Source organism: Dryobates pubescens, chromosome 7 (genome assembly GCF_014839835.1).
Source record: "Dryobates pubescens isolate bDryPub1 chromosome 7, bDryPub1.pri, whole genome shotgun sequence".
Classification (NCBI taxonomy): Eukaryota; Metazoa; Chordata; class Aves; order Piciformes; family Picidae; genus Dryobates; species Dryobates pubescens.
In genome coordinates this window covers 39,744,028-39,770,388 of record NC_071618.1, presented here as the reverse complement: position 1 = coordinate 39,770,388, position 26,361 = coordinate 39,744,028, and the positions used below count along the sequence as shown (strand labels likewise).

The 26,361-nt window shown below is 44.1% G+C and overlaps 1 protein-coding gene across 1 annotated transcript in view; it reads right to left on the bottom strand.

Annotated features, from left to right (window-relative positions):
* The window catches only part of DGKH (diacylglycerol kinase eta), a 220,861-nt gene that overhangs the window by 32,767 nt on the left and 161,733 nt on the right, over positions 1 to 26,361 (bottom strand). Inside the window, exons 10-18 of the mRNA XM_054163093.1 lie at positions 25,361 to 25,523; positions 21,161 to 21,269; positions 19,957 to 20,096; positions 18,565 to 18,649; positions 14,484 to 14,569; positions 12,889 to 12,988; positions 10,626 to 10,902; positions 10,057 to 10,185; positions 1,750 to 1,884 (exon numbers count right to left, since the gene is read on the bottom strand). Coding sequence (XP_054019068.1) covers positions 1,750 to 1,884; positions 10,057 to 10,185; positions 10,626 to 10,902; positions 12,889 to 12,988; positions 14,484 to 14,569; positions 18,565 to 18,649; positions 19,957 to 20,096; positions 21,161 to 21,269; positions 25,361 to 25,523 — 1,224 coding nt within the window. The remainder of the gene's footprint in view (positions 1 to 1,749; positions 1,885 to 10,056; positions 10,186 to 10,625; positions 10,903 to 12,888; positions 12,989 to 14,483; positions 14,570 to 18,564; positions 18,650 to 19,956; positions 20,097 to 21,160; positions 21,270 to 25,360; positions 25,524 to 26,361) is intronic.

The following is a 26,361-nucleotide window of genomic DNA, read 5'->3' as shown; positions in this document are numbered from 1 at the left end:
ACACACTGAGACACAACATCCAGTACATTTGTATAAGGAATTACTGTGTTTCTATCTCAGTTTTTACCTATATCAGTTATTCTTTCAGGTATCTGCCTCTCTTGACCAGAAAGACAGCCAGGAAGGATGCTGACTTGCTGGAGCGTGTCCAGAGAAGGGCAACAAAGTTGAGGCTTGGAACACAAGCCCTGTGAGGAGAGGCTGAGGGAGCTGGGGTTGCTTGGAGGAGACTCAGGGGGGACCTTATTGCTCTCTACAACTACCTGAAGGGAGGTTGTAGACAGGCAGAGGTTGGTCTCTTCTCCCAGGCAACCAATACCAGAACAAGAGGACACAGTCTTAGGCTGGCCAGGGGAGGTTTAGACTGGAGGTTAGGAGGAAGTTCTACACAGAGAGAGTGATTGCCCATTGGAATGGGCTGCCCAAGGAGGTGGTGGAGTCACCATCACTGGAGGTGTTCAGGAAGAGACTTGATAGGGTGCTGGGTTGCATGGTTTAGTTGATTGGGTGGTGTTGGATGATAGGTTGGACATGATGATCTTGAAGGTCTCTTCCAACCTGGCTTATTCTATTCTATTCTATTCTATTCTATTCTATTCTATTCTACTCTACTCTACTCTACTCTACTCTACTCTCTTCTATTGTTTCAGTGCAGTGGCTGACTCTTCAAGTACCACATTGAGGGGGGAAAAAAATGTTAAAAAATAAAAATTCAGGGTTTCAGGCCAATGCTCACTGGCTAGCTTAGTGACCAAATGGGCAACCCAACATTTGAAAAGACTACTAGAGCGTGTCCAGAGAAGGGCAACAAGGCTGGGGAGGGGTTTGGAGCACAAGCCCTGTGAGAAGAGGCTGAGGGAGCTGGGGTTGCTTAGCCTGGAGAAGAGGAGGCTCAGGGGAGACCTTCTTGCTCTCTACAACTATAAGAAAGAGACTTCTTTCCAGGGCCTGTAAAAACAGAGGCAGCAGCAATAGTTTTAAACTGAAAGAGGGTGGGATTATATTGGGCCTAGCAAAGAACCTTTTTATGATGAGATTGGTGAGCCACTAGCACAGGTGAGGACACAGTCTCAAACTGTGCCAGAGGAAGTTTAGGCTGGAGGTGAGGAGAAAGTTCTTCACAGAGAGAGTTGTTAGCCATTGGAATGTGCTGCCCAGGGAGGTGGTGGAGTCACCATCCCTGGAGGTGTTCAAGAGGGGATTGGACTTGGCACTTGGTGCCATGGTCTAGTAGTCATGAGGTGTTGGGTGACAGGTTGGACTTGATGATCTTTGAGGTCTTTTCCAACCTTATTGATTCTATAATTCTATGATTCTAGGTTGCCCAGAGAAGTTGTGGATGCCCCATCTGTGGAAATGTCCTAGTTCCAAGAGCCCAGGGTTGGATGGGGCTTTGAACAATGTGATCTAGTGCAAGATGTCCCTGCCTATGATAGACTATTGCACTGGATGCGTCTTGCAAAGTCCAACATAAACTGCTCCAAGATTTGATGATTCCAAGATCCTGAATTTCATTTTCATCTTCTGGAATCAGATACAACACTTCAACATTTCTGCTACACTTCTGGTACTGTGCCAGATGATCAGGAATCTTCTTCTGCCTGCTATATGAATACACTGTGAGGATGTGTATGCTGGTTCAGTCAAATTTAGGGCACAAAGTAAAAATCATTATTTGAGAGCAAGCAGGGTAACAGAAGGTGATATTAAAGTAGTATAAGAAACAGAAAATGTCAAAATCATAATTACCTGGGCAGATAATCCTAGTGTTAAGCACTGGGAGGTTTTCCTTGCTTGCAGCTAAAGCTGGAGCAGAGAAAGATCCTGTCTGAGAATGGATACCTCGGCTTATACGTCGATCTGGAGACCTTGGTGCAGTTTTAACTGTGCAGAAGTAAAAGTAAGAGCAGTGATTAGACCAATTATGGTATTGCCAGATACATGGTTTTTACAGCTCTGAGAATATTTCAAAAGCATTGAACTCCCCACTCACACCACAGCTTTTCTTCTAAACACAGGAAAGAAAACTCAGAAACAGATCAAGTTACAAGCACAAACTAAAAAGAACAAGTGTGCATGGCATTCAAGATGAGGAGTCTTCAACTTATGCTTCAAGCTGCTAGCCAAAACTATCCACCTTAAAATGCAGTAGCATTTAATGTTCATAGAATCATAGAATCAGTCAGAGTTGGAAGGGACCACAAGGATCATCTAGTTCCAACCCCCCTGCCATGGCCAGGGACACCCCACACTACATCAGGCTGGCCACAGCCTCATCCAGCCTGCTCTTAAACACTTCCAGGGATGGGGCCTCAACCACCTCCCTGGACAACCCATTCCAGGGCTTCACCACTCTCATGGGGAAGAACTTCCTCCTCACCTCCAGCCTGAATCTCCCCACCTCCAGCTTCATTCCATTCCCCCTAGTCCTATCACTGCCTGACATCCTGAGAAGTCCCTCCCCAGCCTTCTTGGAGGCCCCCTTCAGATACTGGAAGGCCACAATGAGGTCACCTCAGAGCAAGCTTCTGATAAACATGCTAAAGAAACAATCCAAACTGAAACTGAAAATCAATGCATATTTACTGATACATCAAGTATATTATTATTTAGGAGAATTTTTATATAGACAGCTACTTCAGCCCTTAGGCCATGGAACTGCCTCGTGGACACAACCACACTATTTGCTTCAAAGCAGCTACAATGGCCTCCCTGACATCAGACAAAACTCTTGACAGCTTTACCTACTGCCAAACTGAAAACTGCAAGGGAAGGGGAAGGAAGAGACCAGGTTCAGACACACTTGCCTTCTGCAGTTAGAAAAATTGTGGGAGACATCAGTTTGCCATCAATGCTTCTTTTTCACAACAAAATTCCAGCAGCCCCAGAAATAACTGAAATTGAGTCATTTGCTAAAAGTCCCTGTAAGAGTCCAAACTCCTGGTGTGACTCAACAAAGATAAAATCACTTGCTGCTTGCCCAGACAATATGTTGTTGGGCAGAGCCACAGGAAAGAAGGTGCAAAGACCAATCCTGGATGCAAATCACCTTGCGATTGCATCGTGATAACACTGGACCACAGCTGGCCTACAACAATGGCCCAAGGACCCAGCCACCACGCCACAAGATCATTTCCTGGAAGGGAGGATGGCGAGACAATGGGTGTAATGGGTGTGTGGGCAGGTTAGATGGAGAAGGGGAAGGTGGAGGCCTTCCCCCCCCCTCCATCTAGACCCTTGCCTAAACACACAGGAATACACAGAAAGATTTCCTGGGGAATGATACCTGGATATTTACCTAAGGAGGATTTCCTGGCTCCTGAATTCCTGAGGGACAATGCTTGGACACATACCTAAAGACTAAAAACTGTATAAAAGACTTGACCACTACTGGTTAAAGGGGGGAAGAAAAACGCAGAAGAAGGACCATGCCGCTGAGGAGGAAGGAAAAGCCCGGGACAATGCTGCTCCGGAGAAAAGAGGCTGTGGAGCCTGGGAGAAGCAGACTGAACCCTTTCTCCGTGTCCTAAGTCCCGTCTACTGCAACTCATGGAGCTGACCCAGGCTGCCCAGTGGACCTCATCTCTTCTCCAGCCAAAGCCTCAGCACCCTTTCTCTACAAACCCAGCACCTCCTGCAGCACCTTTCCTCCACAGACTCAAACTGCCTTGGGGCGGGGGTGAGGGGTGTGGTAATGTAACTCCTTTCCTCTTCTCTCTCTCTCTTCTCCCTCTCCCTATATATCTTCTCCCTCTCCCTATATATCTTCTCCCTCTCCCCTTCTTATTTCCATTTTATTTATGTAATCAACAGCCCAGCTGTTGATATTTTGGCCTTGTTTGTGCCTCTCATTTCACAACACGGGAATATTCAAAAGAACTGAGTCTCCTTCCCTCTCCGGACCGAGACAGTTATCCAGAAGAAGTTAACAAAAAGCAGTGTTTGGTAGCTGATGTAATTGTTGATGACAAAGGCCAAGCAAAAAGAAGGGGAAGAAAATCAAGGCAAACAGAGCTGTAAACAGAGGCCAGTGAGGCCAGTTGTTCCTGTGGCTGCCCTTGGAGGCGAGGAAGGAGAACAGGCTTTCCAGAGGGCTGACCTCAGGTGCTATAATTTACTTTCCTGGCAGAATTCTTTTAATGGAGACTGAGAGAATATGTCAGTGCCTGCTTTAGCCTGGGGAAGATAATCTTTGTGAAACTGAGCTCTGTTAAACATAGCCAGAAATTGGTGCCCCAGGGGAGAAAGTTTCTTCATCACAGAATGCTTTGCAATAGCATTTCTGTGTGTACGTAGAAAGCTTTTGCATAGTAGGTACCATAGTCAGACATTTCTTGGCTACCTCTGTTCCAAATTCTCTCACATGTTAAAAATACTTCAAGCTTAGGACAACTTCAGCTTTCACTATCTGAAGAAGTTCAGAACACACACACAAAGAAAAGAAGAAAATATTTCTAAGTGATCTGATACGACTGGGTCGATCATCAGTAAATTGGCAGATGACACCAAGCTGGGGGCAGGTGTGGATCTGTTAGAGGGCAGAAGGACTCTGCAGAGGGACCTTGGCAGGCTGGACAGATGGGCAGAGTCCAAGGGCATGAGATTTAACACATCTAAGGGCCGGGGTTCTGCACATTGGCCACAAAAACCCCATGCAGAGCTACAGGCTGGGGTCAGAGTGGCTGGAGAGCAGCCAGGCAGAAAGGGACCTGGGGTTGCTGATTGACAGCCGCCTAAACATGAGCCAGCAGTGTGCCCAGGTGGCTAAGAAGGCCAATGGCATCCTGGCCTGGATCAGGAACAGTGTGGCCAGCAGGAACAGGGAAGTCATTCTGCCCCTGTACTCAGAACTGTTTAGGCCACACCTTAAGTCCTGTGTCCAGTTGCGGGCCCCTCAGTTTAGGAAAGATGTTGAGTTGCTGGAATGTGTCCAGAGGAGGACAACAAAGCTGGGGAGGGGTGTGGAGCACAGCCCTATGAGGAGAGGCTGAGAGAGCTGGGGTTGCTTAACCTGGAGAAGAGGAGGCTCAGGGGAGACCTTCTTGCTGTCTACAACTACCTGAAGGGAGGTTGTAGCCAGGTGGGGGTTGGTCTCTTCTCCCAGGCAACCAGCACCAGAACAAGAGGACACAGTCTCAAGCTGCACCAGGGGAGGTTTAGGCTGGATAGTAGGAAGAAGTTCTTCCCAGAAAGAGATATTGCCCATTGGAATGGACTGCCCTGGGAGGTGGTGGAGTCACCATCACTGGAGGTGTTTAGGAAGAGAATGGATAGGGTGCTTTGTGCCATGGTTTAGTTGATTAGATGGTGTGTGACTCGATGATCATGAAGGTCTTTTCCAACTTGGTTAATTCAATTCAATTCAATTCAATTCAATTCAATTCAATTCAATTCAATTCTATTCTATTCTATTCTATCCTATCCTATCCTATCCTATTCTTCAATATCTGTCATAGAATCATAGATTCAATAAGGTTGGAAAAGACCTCAAAGATGATCAAGTCCAACCTGTCACCCAACACCTCATGACTACTAAACCATGGCTTCAAGTGCCACGTCCAAACCCTTTTTGAACATCTCCAGGGATGACGACTCCACCACCAACCTGGGCAGCCTAACAGCTAACAGCTCTCTCTGTGAAGAACTTTCTCCTCACATGAAGCCTAAAATTCCCCTGGTGCAGCTTGAGACTGTGTCCTCTTGTTCTGGTGCTGGTTGCCTGGGAGAAGAGACCAACCCCCACCTGGCTACAACCTCCCTTCAGGTAGTTGTAGACAGCAAGAAGGTCTCCCCTGAGCCTCCTCTTCTCCAGGCTAAACAACCCCAGCTCCCTCAGCCTCTCCTCATAGGGCTTATGCTCAAGGCCTCTCCCCAGCCTCGTTGCCCTTCTCTGGACACGTTCAAGTGTCTCAATGTCCTTCTTTAATTGAGGGCCCCAGAACTGAACACACTACTCAAGATGTGGCCTAACAGTGCTGAGTGCAGGGGTACAATGACTTCCCTGCTCATGCTGGCCACACTATTTCTGATGCAGGCCAGGATGCCATTGGCCTTCTTGGCCACCTGGGCACACTGCAGGCTCATGTTTAGGCGGCTGTCAATCAGTACCCCCAGGTCCCTTTCTGCCTGGCTGCTCTCCAGCCACTCCGACCCCAGCCTGTAGCACGGCCTGGGGTAGTTGTGACCAAAGTGCAGCACCCGGCACTTGGACTTGTTGAATGCCATCATGTTGGACTCTGCCCATCTGTCCATCCTGTCAAGGTCCCTCTGCAGAGCCCTTCTGCCCTCGAACAGAACAACACCTGCTCCCAGCTTGGCGTCGTCTGCAAATTTACTGGTGACCATATCTGTTACTGTGTAACAGCCTTAGCAGGTATCTCAAAATGCTGTAGTATTCCATGATAAGAATGCAACACAATAATTTGTATCTGTGCACAATGAAACATGTACTAATGTTTTAAAAAAGCACACAAAAACACACCAACATAAAAGCCCAGTAAAAACTGCAAGTGACACCTAGTAGGAGTTGTTAAGATGAAGGTATTTACCACATGGAAGAGCATTATCTTCACCAAATGACCAGGGAGTTCCTCTGAGAGTAAAATATAATATTCAGAAGGAAACTGACATTCATTTTTCATAATGCTACTGAAAAATTCCCAATGCTGTTCACACAGTCTGCTGTCTCCCTGCTTGGCAACAAGGCAATTATATTAAATAGGAAAATCAACAGAGCAGCTGCTCTTTATTTGGCAGATGAGGCTCGTGGGGATAACTGCAAGTGAGACAAACTTTGGCTGTTCATGCTCTGATAAAAACAACAGAGGTCTAATGTGTAAAACTGATGTTTCATTGCAGATAATTGAATTGATGTTTGACACTTTGAACACCTACCTTCCACTGACAGCCTTAATATGCAGCCTATTCCACACATATCACGTGTACAAAGCATAATAAGGCTCCCCAATAAACACAGAAGTTGGATCACCAAGAAGCAAGGGGGTTTATATGTATACATGTATTTCTACATATATGAGGGGAGGAGTATTATGTATTTTGGCAGTGAGATTGGATTATCCTGTATCAGTAGCATCCTCTGAGCTACGACTCTCACCACCACAGACTGAAACAGGACAACCTGAGTTTAGGAAGGATATTGACTTGCTGGAGCGTGTCCAGAGAAGGGCAACGAACTTGGTGAGGGGCTTGGAACACAAGCCCTATGAGGAGAGGCTGAGGGAGCTGGGGTTGCTTAGCCTGGAGAAGAGAAGACTCAGGGGTGACCTTATTGCTCTCTACAACTACCTGAAGGGAGGTTGTAGACAGGTGTACATTGTTCTCTTCTCCCAGGCAGCCAGCACAGGAACAAGAGGACACAGTCTCAGGCTGTGCCAGGGGAGGCTTAGGCTGGATGTTAGGAAGAAATTCTATACAGAGAGAGTGATTGCCCATTGGAATGGGCTGCCAGGGGAGGTGGTGGAGTCACCATCATTGGAGGTGTTCAGGAGGAGACTTGATGGGGTGCTTGCTGCCATGGTTTAGTTGTTTAGGTGGGTTGGACTGGTCGATCAGTTGGACATGATGATCTTGAAGGTCTCTTCCAACCTGGTCTATTCTATTCTATTCTATTCTATTCTATTCTATTCTATTCTATTCTATTCTATTCTATTCTATTCTATTCTGTTCTAACAAGCACCGATTCCCATAACCAAGGGAAAAGAAGAGGGGCCAATGACTGGAGAAAGTCTGACATCCATTCCTGGAGAAAAGGAAATGTGAGATTCCAAAACAAGAGAAGGCCCAAGAGGCTAGTGTCATATTTTTAAAGGTAGGAGCTACCAACACAGGCCCCAGCTTCAGAGCAGAGCTTCATGAGGACACCCTTTTGTGGAAATGCAAAACCCAAACAACTTTGTTCACTTTGGCATAGGATGTGTTTTGCTATCCACCCAGCTGCCATTTCTCCATGACTTGCATGATCCTCTTGAGAGCTGACCTACAGTACACCACTGTCCACTTCAATAACATGGCAAAGACTGACATTTCCAACCACAGTAAGAAGTAACCTTCCTAAAACTGAGGCTCATGAACAACTCTGGCATGTGAACTACTAATCAAAACACAATGCACTATTGACTTCTGTGAGGGAAAATGCTCAAACACTACTTCTGGCTGGATTGGCATGGTGCCAAAACCAAGCAAGGGAAAAAGTGAGGGTCCTATACAGACATTTTTCCTTCTTCCACTGAAGGCACTTGCTGGCAGATTTCATAAAGGACACAAGGAGAGATTTCACCATACCATCTCAATGTGAGAATTAATTCTGTACTGTGATGGGTTAACACCCATCCTGGAAGCAGGGGGAGGCAGGGCTTGTGAGTGCACTGCCCTCCCTGCAGGGGGTTTTCCCCCTGGGAAACTAAATTGGTCTGTTCCACTCCCTCTTCCTGCCCAGCAAGGCTATAAAAAGGAGGATACTGCAGCCATTAGCTCTCTCTGGCCCCCTGCCTTTGCTTGGATGAGGACTGCTGGCGGCTCCCCACTTCTCTGCCACATGGTCAGGCCTCATCCTTCTCCCTGCTACCTCCACACCTCTTCAAAGAGACTGTTTTTGTATTCTTATTTTTCCTTCTATCCATCCTTGTTCCTTACCCTTGTGAACCCTACCTGTTATTGTTACATATATATATATAGTTTAAAGAAAATTCTTTACTTCTCTACTTCCAAGCAGACTCCAAATTATTTCTTGGTAGATTTGCTCCTTCTCTTTCTTTTTCTTCTCTATTAGCAAAGAGGAGGGGGGAGCAGGGGAGGGATTCTCAGCCTTGCCCCCATCTGAGCTCTTAAGTCCCAGTCACAGCTCAAACCACCACATGTACTATTTCAGGAGACAACTGTTCTCTAAATATCATTCTACAGAGTAACCAAACACTGACTAGCCAAAAAGAAATCTCAGTGACAAATTGGACTATTTGTGAAAATGCTACCTGCTAAGCAAGTGGCTTTAAAATCAGATCATTCAATATTCTGATTGCTTTGTGTAATTGACTGAAAATAATTTCACTGGATTCTTTCCCTTGCATTTTAAAACCAATGAGGAACTGATCCACAGCCTCTCTGGACAGGATGTTCCAGTGCTCTGTCACCCTCACAATGAAAAAAGTTTTCTGTTATGTTTACATGGAACCTCCCATGTTCCAGCTTGCACCCATTGCCCCTTGTCATATCATTGGACACCACTGAGAAGAGGCTGGCTCCATCCTACTGACAATTGCCCTTCACATACTCATAAACATTAGTGAGGTTACTCCTCTGTCTCCTCCTCTTGAAGATAAGGAGACCCAGCTCCCTCAGTCTTTCCTCACAAGGCAGAAGTTCTACTCCTGTATTTGGGACAGCAATGAAAGACAATTTTCAAAGGAAGGAGCTCTAGGATATCAAAGACTTTGGTTCAAATTTCTTATCTGAATTAGACAAACAGTCTCCTGTCACTTCTCAAGAGACTTCCATGTTCCAGTTTCTATTACATTCTTTCCTTCTTTACACTGTTCCACTTCATCTATAACACTAAAATATTCATTCTCTCTCCTCCAGTAATTGCCTCAATGTAAGTTTCCAGCTGAGACATCAGGTCAACACAAAGAGTAAGTATGTCTGGTTTACGCAATTTGAAACTCATTCAACAGAAGTGACTGACAGAAATTCCTATAACAAGCCCTAAAATGCTACAGCTGAGACATGCTATTCCACTTACCTTAGACTCTAGGCCTTGCTGAGGTTCCTGTGGAAAAGTGAGTGTAAGCACTGGATTGAATGCAGGCACTTCTCTCCCCCCCAAAATGTTTTCTCAGTTGTGTCAATGCTTTTCCAATGGCTGTCCATCTTATCTCCTCCATTTCCCCATTAATTTCTATTTATCCAAACCTGTTAGAATTTGTGACCAGTTTCCAGTGAAACAGGATACTAGGACTTTTAATTATGGAGCCAACTAGACCTCACAGTGCAAGCATAAGGAGATTGCAGCACTTTACATTACTTTAATCCTAATTTACTCACTTGATGAGGACTCGAGTTCCTTTGTGTCTTCCTCTTTTTCATCTTCCTTTGATTCATCCAATTCTTTGCTATATTCTAGTGGAGACTGGTCCACCTGCTCTTCACTATGAGCATTCTGCTCATCCACAACTGCTTATTGAAAGAGAAAATGTCAGGATTCTTCAAAGAAAAACTGCATTCATAGGAAAATAGCTTTTTTGGGGTGGGGTTAGCTTTACACTTTAAAAACATTTAACACAAGGTTTCTATTGCAAATTCAGTGAAAAATAGCCTACAATCTCCTTCCCATTTCATAAAGATTAGCTGCCAGAAATTTTCACTCTGCAGAGGATAATAGGTACAAAAGAAGCACACTTACAGGTGCACAACACATTTGTGTTCTTACATGCACAGTCATCAATATCCATACAAGCTGCATTTCCTCCCCTTGCAGCTTGCAATAAGCACATAACTGTGTCTATGTAAGAATATAGAGATCAAACTTCAATGATGAAATTTTGTATTATTGGGGGTGAAAAAAAGGGCATTATTGTTCTATCTGTAAGGATCAAAACACCACTGACATGCACCTTTCTCTGCCTGTTCAATGATCTGCCTCACAGCCTTCTTCAAGCTGTTTGCCCGGAGCATTAACTGTTCCCTCGGTTTGAAGAGTTTCTGGGTGGAAGACTTGGAGACACACTCTGCTAATTGCTCTTTACTTTCAGACAAGGATTCTTCACTTGAAAACTCCTCTGCTTCTTCTTCCACAATGGGGGGATTGATGCCTGGGAGAATGGGAGCAGCCTGGGCTTCTGTGTGAAGAGCCTGGAGCAATAGGTCAAGCTTCTCATTTAACTCAGAGCACTAAGATCAAGTGGAAAACAACAAACACACATGAAAACAAACAGTGAATGTGAGAACATCTTCAGGAAATTAGGTATATAAAATTAGAATAGAATAGAACACAATACAATACAATACAATACAATACAATACAATACAATACAATACAATTAACCAGGTTGGAAAAGACTTTTGAGATCATCAAGTCCAACCTATCACCCCACACTATCTAATCAACTAAACCATGGCACCAAGCACCCTATGCAGTATCTTCCTAAACACCTCCACTGATGGTGACTCCTCCACCTCCCTGGGCAGCCCATTCCAGTGGCCAATCACTCTTTCTATGAAGAACTTCTTCCTAACATCCAGCCTAAATCTCCTCTGGCACAGCTTGAGACTGTGTCCTCTTGTTCTGATGCTGGCTGCCTGGGAGAAGAGACCAACCCTCACCTGGCTACAACTTCCCTTCAGTTAGTTGTAGACTAAGAAGGTCTTCCCAGAGCCTCCTCTTCTCCAGGCTAAGCAATCCCAACTCCCTCAGCTCAAATTGTCCATGTCTTAAGTGTCTGTGTAATTGTTTATGTCAAATCCAAACCTAGGCTCCAGAGTTTGGGAGACCCACTCATAAGCAGGTCTGCACCTTTTTCATTTGCAGACATATCCTGCAACATTTAACCAGATTAGAGTAATTATAACAAAACCTCCCTACACTCAGATTAAAACAAAGTCCCATGCTTTGGTTATAGATTAGATCCTACTCTTCTCCCTAAGGCCTGCTCAGAAAGCCACCACAGATTTGCCCATACCATGCATGATAAGAAATTATAGGTGCTTAGTACCCCACCTTGGAGAGATACCCCAGGGGGACATGCCCAGCTGTTAGATTGAGAGACACAGGCTTGCCTTTGCTATATGATTGTACATTATTAAACCTCATTGCCCTCTACAACTACCTGAAAGGTGATTGTAGACAGGAAGGGGTTGGTCTCTTCTCCCAGGCAACCAGCACCAGAACAAGAGGACACAGTCTCAAGCTGCGCCAGGAGAGGTTTAGACTTGAAGTGAGGAGAAAGTTCTTCACTGAGAGAGTCATGCATCATTGGAATGTGCTGCCCAGGGAGGTGGTGGAGTCACCATCACTGGGGGTGTTTAGGAAGAGACTGAATGGGGTGCTTGGTGCCATGGTCTAGTTGTGAAGTCTGTGGAGACAGGTTGGACTCGATGATCCTTGGGGTCTCTTCCAACCTTAGTTATACTGTGATACTGTGATTAGGGGTGGGCTAGATGATCTTTAAGGTGTTTTCCACCCCAAACCCATTCTGTGATTCTATGATTTAAGCAAGTAAATTGTCACAGAGCAAGAGGCACAAGCTAGAACGAAACACTCTGCCCATGACTAAGCAGTTGCTCTCTCTAGGCATGCTGGCCAAAAAAAAAAAGACTTTTCTGTGCTCAAGGGAAAGGAGATCAACACTCTCTGTCCTTGGAACAGTGGGGGAAAAAAATTCACTGTCTAAAATGTGCACCAAATAGAAACACAATTTGAACCACAAATTGACATTTAGCAAGTACATTTCCTGACTGTGATAGAGAGTGATTTTGTTTTCTTCTTTTCAGCTCATGTAAATTTTATGCCTCATACCAAATCCTTATGGGACTTTTTTCCCCCCCAACGCTTTTGCAACATGAGCTCTACAATTTGTAGCTTCAAGTATTATTTTTAACATTGTAGTCTCTCTTCCCTTCATTCTCCCAGTATCCTCTCTTCATTATTCTCTTTTTTTCCTGTAGCTAACTTAATCCCTGGAAATGTAATTCCTAATGGAAAACATTTCCTTCTATTTCTGTGTATATTAACCTGAATAAGAAGAGAAGAATTGTGAAGTCACTGGTTGAAATTGAAGCCAAGCTGGACAACTTGGAGCAAGTTGAAAATCAAGCCCCCGTGAGCTACAAACTTTAAACAGCCCACAACTTTAAACCACAACATAGTCATAATCTTACTTTAATGGCCATGGCATCAGCTTCCTCTGCATTTTCCATTGGTTTCTCGTAAGTCTTCCCTATTTTAGCCACAAAGTCCTTTACAGTTTCACACAATATTCTTCAGGTAAGAAAAAGGAACAGGAAAGGGGAGACATCAAGTGAAACAATATGGTTTTAATATTACATTTTTACAACAATGTATCTATGTGCATACTGCAATTCATGTTGGGAACTGTTCTCTGTGATCATACACAAAGCAGATGAGACACCTTTCCATGGCTTGAAAAATTCAAATGGGCTTTAAACCAAACCCTTTTCCTCCTTTTCATTGAAGCCTTTGCACACATTGTACACAAGCCTCTTATTCCTCAGAACTGAAATAAATGGGACTAATTTTATCCATTCTCCTGCTTGCACACCTTCCATACCAGCAGAGTTAGCAAACTTGCATCCAGCTTTGATAACTTTAAACAGAGTCTTGCAAACTCCCATGCGAAGATGAAATCTAGAAACAGTGATGGAAATCTACTGACTTTATGGGAGCACTTCTGAAATGAAAGCATATGGCTACACCCATCCCACTGGCCAGCTCGTGCTTATGAACCACAGCCAACCCTGAGGCATATCTACACAAACTACAGTGGCTGCAATGAATTTTCATTGTGTAGATCAGAAAGACCTGGTTCTTATTACCTACACTGCAGACAGGCAGCAAACTCCCTATCAAGGTGTGGATAATTGCTCAGTACTGTTCCTTTGGTTGACATTTACTTGACAGAAGTTAAAAAAAGAATTAAGAAGATACAGACTCAATTTAGAATCTGGAAACACAACAGTAGCTTGTCCCTCCATTTTCAACAAGTGTTATGTGTGCCTTGAAAACGAAACTTAATCTGCTTGCATTGAGCCGGGAAAAAAAGAAGGCATTCAGACAGATTTTGGAAGATTCTATGACTGGTCTTTTGCATATTGCAAAATGGAAAGATTTTTCCTGTTGTTGCTGTTCACAGAAGAGGTATACACAGAATATTTCAGATTTCAGATGATATTCATGATTTGCCAAGTAACTACCTCTCAATTTTAAGTGTTTCAGTGTGGCTTAACAAAGAACATCCTCCTGCCTGAAGGGTTGATTGAATTGATGTACAGAGGTATGTCAAAGATACCTACCCTGAAGTTCTGCTTCACATTGGTGAAGTTGTTGGTCCTCTTAAAAGATATGGATATGCATGAAAACACCCCAGAGGATATGTCATGTGAAGTAGATCACAGATGGACATTAGTAAGTTTTATATTCAAGATGCATGCTGATTTGGAGTGATTTAAAATCACTTTATAGGAATATTAAGGGGTTTATATGTTTATTCTTTATCATTATTATGAATATTAAGTTTAAAAAAACCCATTGATGTGTCTAGTCATTAAAACTGGGCCAAAGGGGAAAAAAGGGTGCAGAAAAAAACCTTCTACTATAAAAAACATCAACAACATACAGTAAGGCAAGCCCGTCGGGCCAACCGTAAGATAATCGGGCTCAGGCAGAAGGTAATTATGGTGATGATGTTACACAGGGGATTTATCCCACACATTGTACATAAAAGCAATCAACTCACTTGGCAGATGATATGACAACGGAGTGCTGATCAGAATTGAGAATTTTTGCAAGATGAGCAGCAACTGAATCCTCGTAAGCAGATATCTGAAAAGAGAGAGAACAGACAACTTCCCTTTCTGCAGGTTCCAACAGCTCAGCACCAAGGAGCGAGGTAGAATGCCTCCAGAAATAGCAGAATTACCATTTCAGATCTAACACAAGGAAAAGCAGCTGGCAATGCAGATTCTACCTGCATAGTACATTTTATATGCCAGATTCAAAGAGCAACAGTGCATCTGAGAACTTGATAGATGGGTATTTACTGCAGAGAAAACAGTAAGTTACTTCTAGGCTAAAAATTGTCCATGAGGCAGAAAAAAAAACCCAAAGACAAAACAACCTTCTTTTTACACTTAACAATATAGCCAAATTGTTATCATCCAACATGCTTTTATTTCTATAATAAGAAAAGTATCCCTCAAACTAAGCTGCTCAGCTAAGAATAAATACAAACTTTGCAGTACTCTGCATTGGTTAGGCCACACCTCAAGTCCTCTGTCCAGTTCTGGGCCCCTCAGTTTAGGAAGGATATTGAGACATTTGAACGTGTCCAGAGAAGGGCAAGGAGGCTGGGGAGAGGCCTTGAGCACAGCCCTGTGAGGAGAGGCTGAGGGAGCTGGGATTGTTTAGCCTGGAGAAGAGGAGCCTCAAAGGAGACCTTATTGCTCTCTACAACTACCTGAAAGGTGGTTATAGCCAGGTCCATTCCATTCCATTCCATTCCATTCCATTCCATTCCATTCCATTCCATTCCATTCTATTCCATTCCATTCCATTCCATTCCATTCCATTCCATTCCATTCCATTCTATTCTATTCCATTCCATTCCATTCCATTCTATATGAAGCAGGTAGATAAACCACCACTTTTTTTCCCCACTCATATAACCCAGGTTTAATTCTAGAAATCTGACTGCAAATCAGTTTTCACTTCAAGGGCAAAAACATGACATAACCATCTGATCTGCAAGAACAAACTATCATTGTTTGAACTTCATAGTCAGATGTCTGGAACAACATCAAATGAAATGAGTCTTTGGAAACTGGAGGGAAGGGGAAAAAAAGGGGTATGTACTTCTATTTACTTTTCACACTGCTCTTTAATACATTACCAACTGAAAGGTTAATTATTCTTTTTTCCAGAAACAACATAACTCAATACATAATGCAAAAACATCCCTACCCCATTAAAATAGAGAGTGAACAGGGCACTCAAAAGAAAAGAGCTTTGTCCTGCTCAGAGTAATGGCAGCTAACTAAAGACTACAGAACTGATTCGTATGAGTAGTTCCTGCCATTTCCACAAAGGGCTAAATACCATTTCAAAGCCAGAACTAACTAGAAGGAAATGTGTTCCATTTGTTTTTCTTTCACAAGAGGAAGATACAGTGACAAATTTCAACTGTCTTGAGAAACTGGAGAAGATAAAGCCTTGATTCCAGATTGCTGACACTGAAAACAGAGCTGCATGCAAAATAACACTATTAAAAACCCAGCCAGTGGAGTCCAGCCTTTTTGCATGTCTATATCCAGGGAAGCTGTCAAAGGTTATAACCTCCTTGCCAATTAAGCCAGCCTGAATTATTAAATTATTCAAGAGTCTGATGATTAATTATTGCTTCTCAAGTAGTTTTGGAGCTAAAATTGATATGCATGAACTTTTGTAGGAATATATTATTTTCCCATTAATAGTCAGGCTTTTCATGCCAATTAATTTGATTAAAACATCTCCCTCTCAAAACTGAACCCTCATCAGATTGCACAAGTACAAATGTAGTCTGGAAGACAGATGAAGCTCTTCTTTGGGACCAGTATGATTTGAAAGAACAAAGAGAAAGCTGAGTGGTATCACCTGATCTAAATCAAGCTATAAAACACTTCTCCCAGTATTTCAGAATATGACCTGAGTTTTTCCAATGCTTATTGCAAAAGCAAGAGAACAAATACCTTGGCTTAATATGTCTGTATAAAATACAGATTTATGCAGGTACTATAGTGTATATATAAAATTATTACACATAACACTAAACCATACAATTGGAATGGAATGGAATGGAATGGAATGGAATGGAATGGAATGGAATGGAATAGAATAGAATAGAATAGAATAGAATAGAATAGAATAGAATAGAATAGAATGGAATGGAATGGAATGGAATGGAATGGAATGGAATGGAATGGAATGGAATGGAATGGAATGGAATAGACCAAGTTGGAAGAGACCTTTGAGATCATCAAGTCCAACCTATCATTCAACACCATGTAATCAACTAAACCATGGCACCAAGCACCCCATTCAGTCACTTCCTAAACACCTCCAGTGACAGTGACTCCACCACCTCCTCAGGCAGCACATTCCAATGGCCAATCATTCTTTCTGTGAAGAATTTCTTCCTAACATCCAGCCTAAACCTCCCCTGGTGCAGCTTGAGACTGTGTCCTCTTGTTCTGGTGCTGGCAGCCTGGGAGAAGAGACCAACCCCGACCTGGCTACAACCTCCCTTCAGGTAGTTGTAGAGAGCAAGAAGGTCTCCTTTGAGGCTCCTCTTCTCCAGGCTAAGCGACCCCAGCTCCCTCAGCCTCTCCTCATAGGGCTTGTGTAGATACAAGATTTAGGCTGGATGTTAGTAAGAAGTTCTTCATAGAAAGAGCAATTGGCCACTGGAGTGGGCTGCCCAGGGAGGTGGTTGAGTCACTGTCACTGGAGGTGTTTAGGAAGGGACTGAATGGGATGCTTGGTGCCATGGTTAAGTTGATTAGATAGTGTTGGGTGATAGGTTGGACTCAATGATCTCAAAGGTCTCTTTCAACCTGGTTAATTCTGTTCTATTAATTCTATTTGTTCCTATTTTTCACACAAGTGCCCCAATTCTAAATACTCTCATTCAAAAGCTCAAAGTGAAGTAAAAAAAAAACAATTAACAAAAAATAAATACATAAGCCAATGTGGTGGGTTGAAGTTTCCCCCCAGCATTAACTTTTTAGCCAGACTAGCTCAGTTAGAAGCAAGTGAAGCTGTATTTAGAAGCAAAAACTACACTCTACAGTGGAATGCAATGAATATGTACAACATATACAGGAGTTACAGTGTTATACAGATATGTACAATTAGCAAACAACACCAAAAAAACACTGGTCAAAATGACCAGGGAAGATGCTCCACTGCCCCCCCCCAAACCTCCCAGATCCCCCTGTGCCAGAGAGAAAGAGGATTAGAGTGAGAAAGCAGTGGGTTAGGCTTGTCTCAAGGTCACCCAGAAGCACCGTTATCTCCTGAGGTGAAGCAATAGCAGCCAAGATCGGAGAGAGAAGAAGAAAGGAATGGGAATGGAAATGAAATGTGAAGAATTGTTATCATAGGATCATAGTATCAGTCAGGGTTGGAAGGGACCACAAGGATCATCTAGTTCCAACCCCGCTGCCAGGGGCAGGGACACCCCACACTAGATCAGGCTGGCCACAGCCTCATCCAGCCTGGGCTTAAACACCTCCAGGGGTGGGGCCTCAACCACTTCCCTGGACAACCCATTCCAGGGCTTCACCACTCTCATGGGGAAGAACTTCCTCCTCACCTCCAGCCTCAATCTCCCCACCTCCAGCTTCATTCCATTCCCCCTAGTCCTATCACTACCTGATAGCCTGAGAAGTCCCTCCCCAGCCTTCTTGGAGGCCCCCTTCAGATACTGGAAGGCCACAATGAGGTCACCTGGGAGCCTTCTCTTCTCCAGACTGAACAGCCCCAACTCCTTCAGTCTGTCCTCATAGGAGAGGTGCTCCAGCCCTCTGCTCATCCTCGTGGCCCTTCTCTGGACACCTTCCAGCACCTCCAGATCCCTCTTGTAATAGGGGCTCCAGAACTGGACACAGTACTCGATACAGCTTCTCTTATCCCAGACATTTATCCAATGAATTTGTTTAGAATAATCTTCTTTTTTTTCCCCCTTTTGACACCCAATAATGACTTATTTATATTTTTCTACTTTTCTGCTCGAAATCTGCAGCTGAATTTTGAAGGCATGGCCTAAAACCACCACAGCCCACCTGGCATTCCTCCACCTCTTCTGCAGTCACTGGAAGAATAGAAGGCTTCGCTGGCAGTTTCAGCTCATATGACATGATACTCCACCTGAAAGAAACGAAACAGCTTTTAGCTTTCCAGATTGTTAGCTTTGTGTTTTCTCCAACACATCAACAACAGCCAAAAATCTCCATTGTCAGAACACATCGCATCCATTTGCTGAAAAACAATTAAGTACACTAATTAAGCACACTAATTATGGATGAATGACATAATTAACAGTAATAATTTGTTTCAGTAGTCAGATTATTTGTGAACAACTTGTTGAATATTTGATGCAGGCAGCAAAGATTTTTCCAGCAAAACCTTCACAGCACCAGAAGAAGAGGACTCAGTCTCAAGCTGTGCCAGGGGAAGTTAAGGCTTGAGGTGAGGAGAAAGTTGTTCACCCTGAGAGTCATTCATCATTGGATCAAGCCGCAATTCCAATTAGCCACAATTCCTCCGCACACGTAGGGCAGAAAGCTCAGGGGTTCCCCCCCCCCCCCCAAAAAAAAAGATGCTAACTTTAATGGCTTTTAATAGCATGCATGGAGTCCATAACACAGCTCCAAATGGTTTTGAGTATATGCAACTTTTTAGTGTTTATGACTTCTTGTAACAGGCAGTTACGCAGCTTCATCAATTATGCAACAAACTGTCACCTTTTGGTCATCTTTGCCCAGCACACTTCCTAGTTTCATCAGTCACTATCTGCTCTGAATGTTCAGTTACACTGAAGAACTGTCCCCATTATGAGGACCAAGAGGGTCACGAGGTTATAAGGGCCATGAGGATGATCAGAGGGCTGGAGCACCTCTCCTATGAGGACAGACTGAAAGAGTCGAGGCTGCTCAGTCTGGAGAAAAGAAGGCTCTGAGGTAACCTAATTGTGGCCTTCCAGTATCTGAAGGGGGCTACAAGAAGGCTGGGGAGGGACTTCTCAGGATCTCAGGGAGTGATAGGACTAGGGGGAATGGAATGAAGCTGGAGGTGGGGAGATTCAGGCTGGAGGTGAGGAGGAAGTTCTTCCCCATGAGAGTGGTGAAGCCTTGGAATGGGCTGTCCAGGGCGGTGGTTGGGGCCCCATTCCTGGAGGTGTTTAAGCCCAGGCTGGATGAGGCTCTGGCCAGCCTGATCTAGTGTGGGGTGTCCCTGTCCATGGCAGGGGGGTTGGAACTAGATGATCCTTGTGGTCCCTTCCAACCCTGACTGATTCTATGCTTCTATGAGGGCTCCCTCATAATTAAGATCTGCACCCTAAAATCCAAAACGGCTGAAGGCCGAGTCTCTAAGATGGATTTAAGTCATCAGAAAGGCAAACAAACATAACATGAAGCTCTTTGTAAACCAAGCCCACGCACATTTAGGTTTACCTGTCTAGCATTTTTGTGCTGGCTCGTTCTAGTTTCTCCAAAATCTGAGGAAGCTGTGTGTCATCGTCACAGGATCCTCCCCAGCCAAGGACACGAGCAAGGTCATTTCCAGTACCGAGGGGTAACACTCCTAACTGACACTGAAACACAACACAAGAGCAAAACTAGTAGTGAAAACCAGAAAGAAAAGGTATGGACTGTTACAAATGCTCATTGCTTCAAGCAAGAAAGGCTAATTAAATACATAGCTGCTGTCTAAAGACTGTAAACAAGTCCAAGTGCCAGGTGCTGCACCTTGGCCACAACAACCACATGCAGAGCTACAGGCTGGGGTCAGAGTGGCTGGAGAGCTCCCAAACAGAGAGGGACCTGGGGGGTGCTGATTGACAGCCGCCTAAACATGAGCCAGCAGTGTACCCAGGTGGCCAAGAAGGCCAATGGCATTCTGGCCTGCATTAGAAATAGTGTGGCCAGCAGGAGCAGGGAAGTCATTGTACCCCTGGACTCTGCATTGGTTAGGCCACACCTTGAGTCCTGTGTCCAGTTCAGGGGCCCTCAGTTTAAGAAGGACATTGAAACACTTGAACGTGTCCAGAGAAGGGCAACAAGGCTGGGGAGAGGCCTTGAGCACAGCCCTGTGAGGAGAGGCTGAGGGAGCTGGGATTGTTTAGCCTGGAGAAGAGGAGGCTCAGGGGAGACCTTCTTGCTGTCTACAACTACCTGAAAGGTGGTTGTAGCCAGGAAGGGGTTGGTCTCCTCTCCCAGGCAACCAGCACCAGAACAAGGGGACACAGTCTCAAGCTGTGCCAGGGGAAGTTTAGGCTGGAGGTAAGGAGAAAGTTCTTCACTGAGCGAGTCGTTCGTCATTGGAATGTGCTGCCCAGGGAGGTGGTGGAGTCACCGTCCCTGGAGGTGTTCAAGAGGGGATTGGATGTGGCACTTGGTGCCATGGTCTAGTCATGAGGTCTGTGGTGACAGGTTGGACTCGATGATCTTTGAGGTCTCTTCCAACCTTGGTGATACTCTGATACTAAATCAAATTGTGCCATTCTGCTCCTGCTTCTCTTAGTTCCACAGGCAAAAATTTTCTTGAGCAGTGACTACTGCGTTTGGCACATACACGTGGCAAAGAACCAAGTCGTGGAACAGTAAGCATGCAAAATTAAGCCTAGTACAGTGAAGGGAAGCAGTCATGCACACTTGCCTGTTTGTGCAAGCTGAGCTTATCAATTTCTGATAAGACCCAACCCACACTTCCATCGCCGCCACACACCAGAATCCTGAAGTTGTCAAACTTCTGAAACAACCGCAAACTGCAGAGGAAATGCAGCCTGTTAGAGCCAGCTGTGTCCATCGGTCAGAAAGCACTTCTGCTCATTAGCAGCTGTTACACCCTCATGTTCCTTCATTTATTATCGTGGGGTAGGTGGATACAACCAGCTACTTACAAGAGACCTATCTGAATGCCCCCCTGTTGCTGTATGTTCCATTTCTACCGATGTTTCTGATAAATAACATGCCAGGTTTTACCTGGAAAAAATTCCCCTGCCATTGTTTTCAGGATTTTATTCATATTGTTTAAGTCACTTTATTTTACTTTTTTTTGAATATATAAGCTATGGAGTTGCAGTTGCTCTGTGCTTCCCATTTCAGCCAGAAGTACAAGGCACCACTGGGGATTTTTCAAGAGAACAGGTTAAGACAATGATAGAATAGAATAGAATGGAATGGAAAGAGGAGAGGAGAGGTTCAGCGAGGAGAGGTTCAGAGAGGAGAGGTTCGGAGAGGAGAGGTTCAGAGAGGAGAGGAGAGGTTCGGAGAGGAGAGGTTCGGAGAGGAGAGGTTCGGAGAGGAGAGGTTCGGAGAGATTCGGAGAGGAGAGGTTCGGAGAGGTTTGGAGAGGAGAGGTTCGGAAAGGTTCGGAGAGGAGAAGAGAGGTTCGGAGAGGAGAAGAGAGGTTTGGAGAGGAGAGGTTTGGCGAGGAGAGGTTCGGAGAGGAGAGGTTCGGAGAGGAGAGGAGAATTGAATTGACCAGGTTGGAAAAGACCTTTGAGATCATCGAGTCCAACCTATTATCCAACACTATCTAATCAACTAAACCATGATAGGAGGAGCTCCACAAGACAGGCTTCTGCTAAAGCACACCTGCCACCATTGGAGGCAATTATTACACATAAGGTGATCACAACAGTGTAAGACAAACAGTAGAAGTATTTCACACTGGGTCCTTCAGGCTCTATCCTGCTTAAGCTTCCTACAGCAGTTCCTCCTGTTTTCTGACTTTTAACACCTCCAGGATAAAAGCACTTGGGCAGTATAGAAAATGAGGACAAGAGAGGCAGAACAAGCAGAAAGGTGAGACACAAGAAGGGGGAATGAAATGTTAAGAAACAGCCAAGAGGTAAAAACAAGAGGGAGGTAAACTTAAAAACCCAAAGATCTGGAAAGCATAAGCTCTTACAACAATAAAACTAAAGGTGTTTCTTTTTAATGCATGTTATTTCCCAGAATGTGTCTAATCTCAAAAGTATTTCTGAAAAGCAATATATTAAGATCAGAAATTTTTGAAGCATTTACATTTTTTTCTGAAGAAAATCCTGTAACTTGTATATGACAGGCACATGCCTATTCAGAACAAGAGATGCAGATGTTTAAGGAAAAAAAAGGTTCAGTGTTGACACCAGAACAATTTCTCCTACCCTGAGAAAAGAGAAATCCCCTAGAAATACTCTATGTTACAGACTGAAGCTCTGCTTTGTAGATCAATTACAAAAAGAAGGAAAAAAAAGGAGAAGAAGAAAAAAAAGAAGAAATCAGCATGAGCTGGTAGAATGACTTCTAAGGACCTCTCTGAGGAAAGTGTTTGGGGAAAATATTTAAAAAGCAATCAGCCTGACCTACAATTACTTGCCTGTATCAGGAATAGTGTGGTCAGCAGGAGCAGGGAAGTCATTCTCCCGCTGCACTCAGCACTGGTTAGGCCACACCTTGAGTCCTGTGTCCAGTTCTGAGCCCCTCAGTTTAGGAAAGATGTTGAGTTGGTGGAAGGTGTCCAGAGAAGGGCAACAAAGCTGAGGAGGGGTTTGGAGCACAGCCCTGTGAGGAGAGGCTGAGGGAGCTGGGGTTGCTTAGCCTGGGGAAGAGGAGGCCCAGGGGAGATCTTGCTGCCTACAACTACCTGAAGGGAGGTTGTAGCCAGGTGGGGGTTGGTCTCTTCTTCCAGGCAACCAGCACCAGAACAAGAGGACACAGTCTCAAGCTGCACCAGGGGAGGTTTAGGCTGGAGGTTAGGAAGAAATTCTTCACAGAAGGAATGATTTGCCATTGGAGTAGGCTGCCCAGGGAGGTGGTGGAGTCACCATCACTGGAGGTGTTTATGAGGAGACTGGATGAGGCATTTGGTGCCATGGTTTAGTTGATTAGATGGTGTTGGGTGATAGGTTGGACTTGATGATCACAAAGGGCTTTTCCAACCTGGTTAATTCTATTCCATTCTATTCTATTCTATTCTATTCTATTCTAATAACTTCTAAGGACCTCTCTTAGGAAAGTTTTAGGGGAAAATATTTAAAAAGCAATCAATCTGACCTATGATTACTATACAAAACCAAAGACTCATGAACCATGCTGCTGATAGTAACTAACATAACTATATGAATCAAACAAACAGACAGACAGGAGGAGGCTCAGGGGAGACCTTATTGCTGACTACAACTACCTGAAGGGAGGTTATCGCCATGAGGGGGTTGGTCTCTTCTCCCAGGCAATCGGCACCAGAACAAGAGGACACTTCCCCCGCAAGGGCAAGTTTGGGGTCGAGGTGAGGAGAAAGTTCTTCAACAAGAGAGTTGTTAGCAATTGGAATGTGCAGCCCAGGGAGGTGGTGGAGTCAACATCCCTGAAGGTGTTCAAGAGGGGATTGGAGGTGGCACTTGGTGCCATGGTTTAGTAGTCATGAGGTCTTGGGTGACAGGTTGGACTTGATGATCTTTGAGGTCTTTTCCAACCTCATTGATTCTATGATTCTATGATTTTTTAGACAGTCCTCTCTCAAAAATATTCTCTCCACTTATAAAGAGCCTTCATTGGTCATTGCAATTAGATGTACCAAATGTTGCCAAAATGGCCTTTGATTAAATTGAGATTATCAGGGTTATCATGAAAAGAACAGTACAATGTAAAGAGGTAACACAGTCTGTCCATAACACACTACTACTCATAAAATCCTGCAGCTGCATTCCATTTGTATTGTTTGGCCACTGCTTAAACTGATTTGTTACAACATTTCTTTTATTTACTGGCTTATCATGAAAGCCTAATTCTGCAACTTTATGAGTGTCAAACTAAGTTTCAAGCTGCTGTAACATACTAATCACCCATTTCACCACAACGACCTATCTGAGTGGAATGAAGTTAGGCAACAGGAAAATGTGCCTGACTTAAAACTTGAGGAATGTGCAAAGATGCTTGGGCTGTGGCCACTGCTATGCCAGTTTCATCCCTACCTCTCAAATAATCAACCTTTAGTTTTAATAGAACACCTGATGGGTTTGTGTTCTTGCTCCAAATTTCACCGAGATGCTCATTTTCTCAACCACTTGCATTTGTTGCCTACATCACATTTTGAATGCAGTAATCAGATGACAAAAGCCCTAGTGTACTTGTCCATCACCCACTGCAGACACCCCCACTGATATTTGTGTTCAGAATTTCAAAAGATACAGAGTACAGTTACAAGCAAGAGTACCTGAATTACACATACAAAATGGAATGAAAGCACTGAGGCAAGTGTGCATAAAGGCCCAGATTCAGGAAAGTGTCTAAACATTTTGAAGGGTGGTTGTAGCCAGGAGGGGATTGGTCTCTTCTCCCAGGCAACCAGCACCAGAATAAGGGGGGACAGTCTCAAACTGTGCCAGGGGAGGTTTAGGCTCGAGGTGAGGAGATAGTTCTTCACAGAGAGAGTTGTTAGCCATTGGAATGTGCTACCCAGGGAGGTGGTGGAGTCACGGTCCCTGGAGGTGCTCAAGAGGGGATTGGACGTGGCACTCGGTGCCAAGGTCTAGTACTCATGAAGTTTTGGGTGATAGGTTGGACTTGATGATCTTTGAGGTCTCTTCCAACCTTGGTGATACTGTGTGATACTCTGTGTGTGTGTGAACCTTAACAGTAACAGATGTCAAAACTAGCCAAACTGTCACACAACACTCAAGGCTGATAGGTTCTCCTACGATCCCTTCACCCACCAGAATTCATCCTGACATTCTGTCCTCTTGCATTTGAATTAGAAGGTCACAGTAGACATTGGTGATAGAATTCAGGCAGTGAGGAGGCAACACAACACTCTATGTCCCACTAAATTCCCTTGCAGAAAGGCACTGCCACAGATTTCCAAGGTCATTACCCTAAGTGAGGTCCTCCATTCATTAAATCGAACACCTGAGCTGGATTTAGCGACTGTTTGAATCGACGAAGGAACTTTACTCCCTGATTGTCTCCACTCTTGGAGTTAACAAAAACTAAGAGAGGACTGGCACAGGATGGCGGGCATGTGGCTTTCCAGAAACCTGTGAACATAGTCAGAAAGAATGAAACAAATAAGGCTTTGTAATATGAACAACATAAAAGGAAATCATGGGACAGAGGAAGGAAGGGGCGAAGAGCAAAAGGAGTACATTTCATAATGCACAACCTAAATGCTAAACTCAGTATCACTCCTGCAAGGAACTGCTCAAGATTTACCAGTTCATTTTATTCTTCCCAGTATTTTCTGTGCCTGGATTTAGTAAAATCCTGAAGACAATAAATTTATTTCCACAGTGAAAAAGTTTCTTAACCTTTTAGACCACTTCTCAATAATTAAACATATATTTCAGTTCCAAGGGATTGGTTTGAACCTCTTGGCTTTTTGCTAAGCTTACTCAGTTGCACTGGATCATGCACCCCTGTATGAGCTTTCTAAGGGTACCCACAGATTTCAAGTTACTGTACTCAGCTGCTCCCAGATGAGAATTTGTCTGGTGACATTTTCTCAGGCTGAAGTTATGCTATTAATGATAATGGAATCACTGAACAGCAGTGTGACTCAAAGCTTATTAAAGCCACTGCAGGTCTTAACTAATTAAAGCACGCTTTCTATAAGGCCCTTAACAAGTACCACCAATGGACACTGCTGTCACCAGCACCATCAGTTTATGGAAGCAGTGGTTTCTCAACAACACTTCAGAATCAGAAATCACAGGTACGTGTTTTGACATGTCTTTCAGGCAGTATTAAAATTACCATGCTGGTTTCAATGACTACAAAAATTACTAAAGCTTCAAATAAAAAACAAATGGCATTAAGGGATGCTAATTTAGTTCTGCATTATCATAATGTCTAATTTTAAATGAGGTTTGATTAATC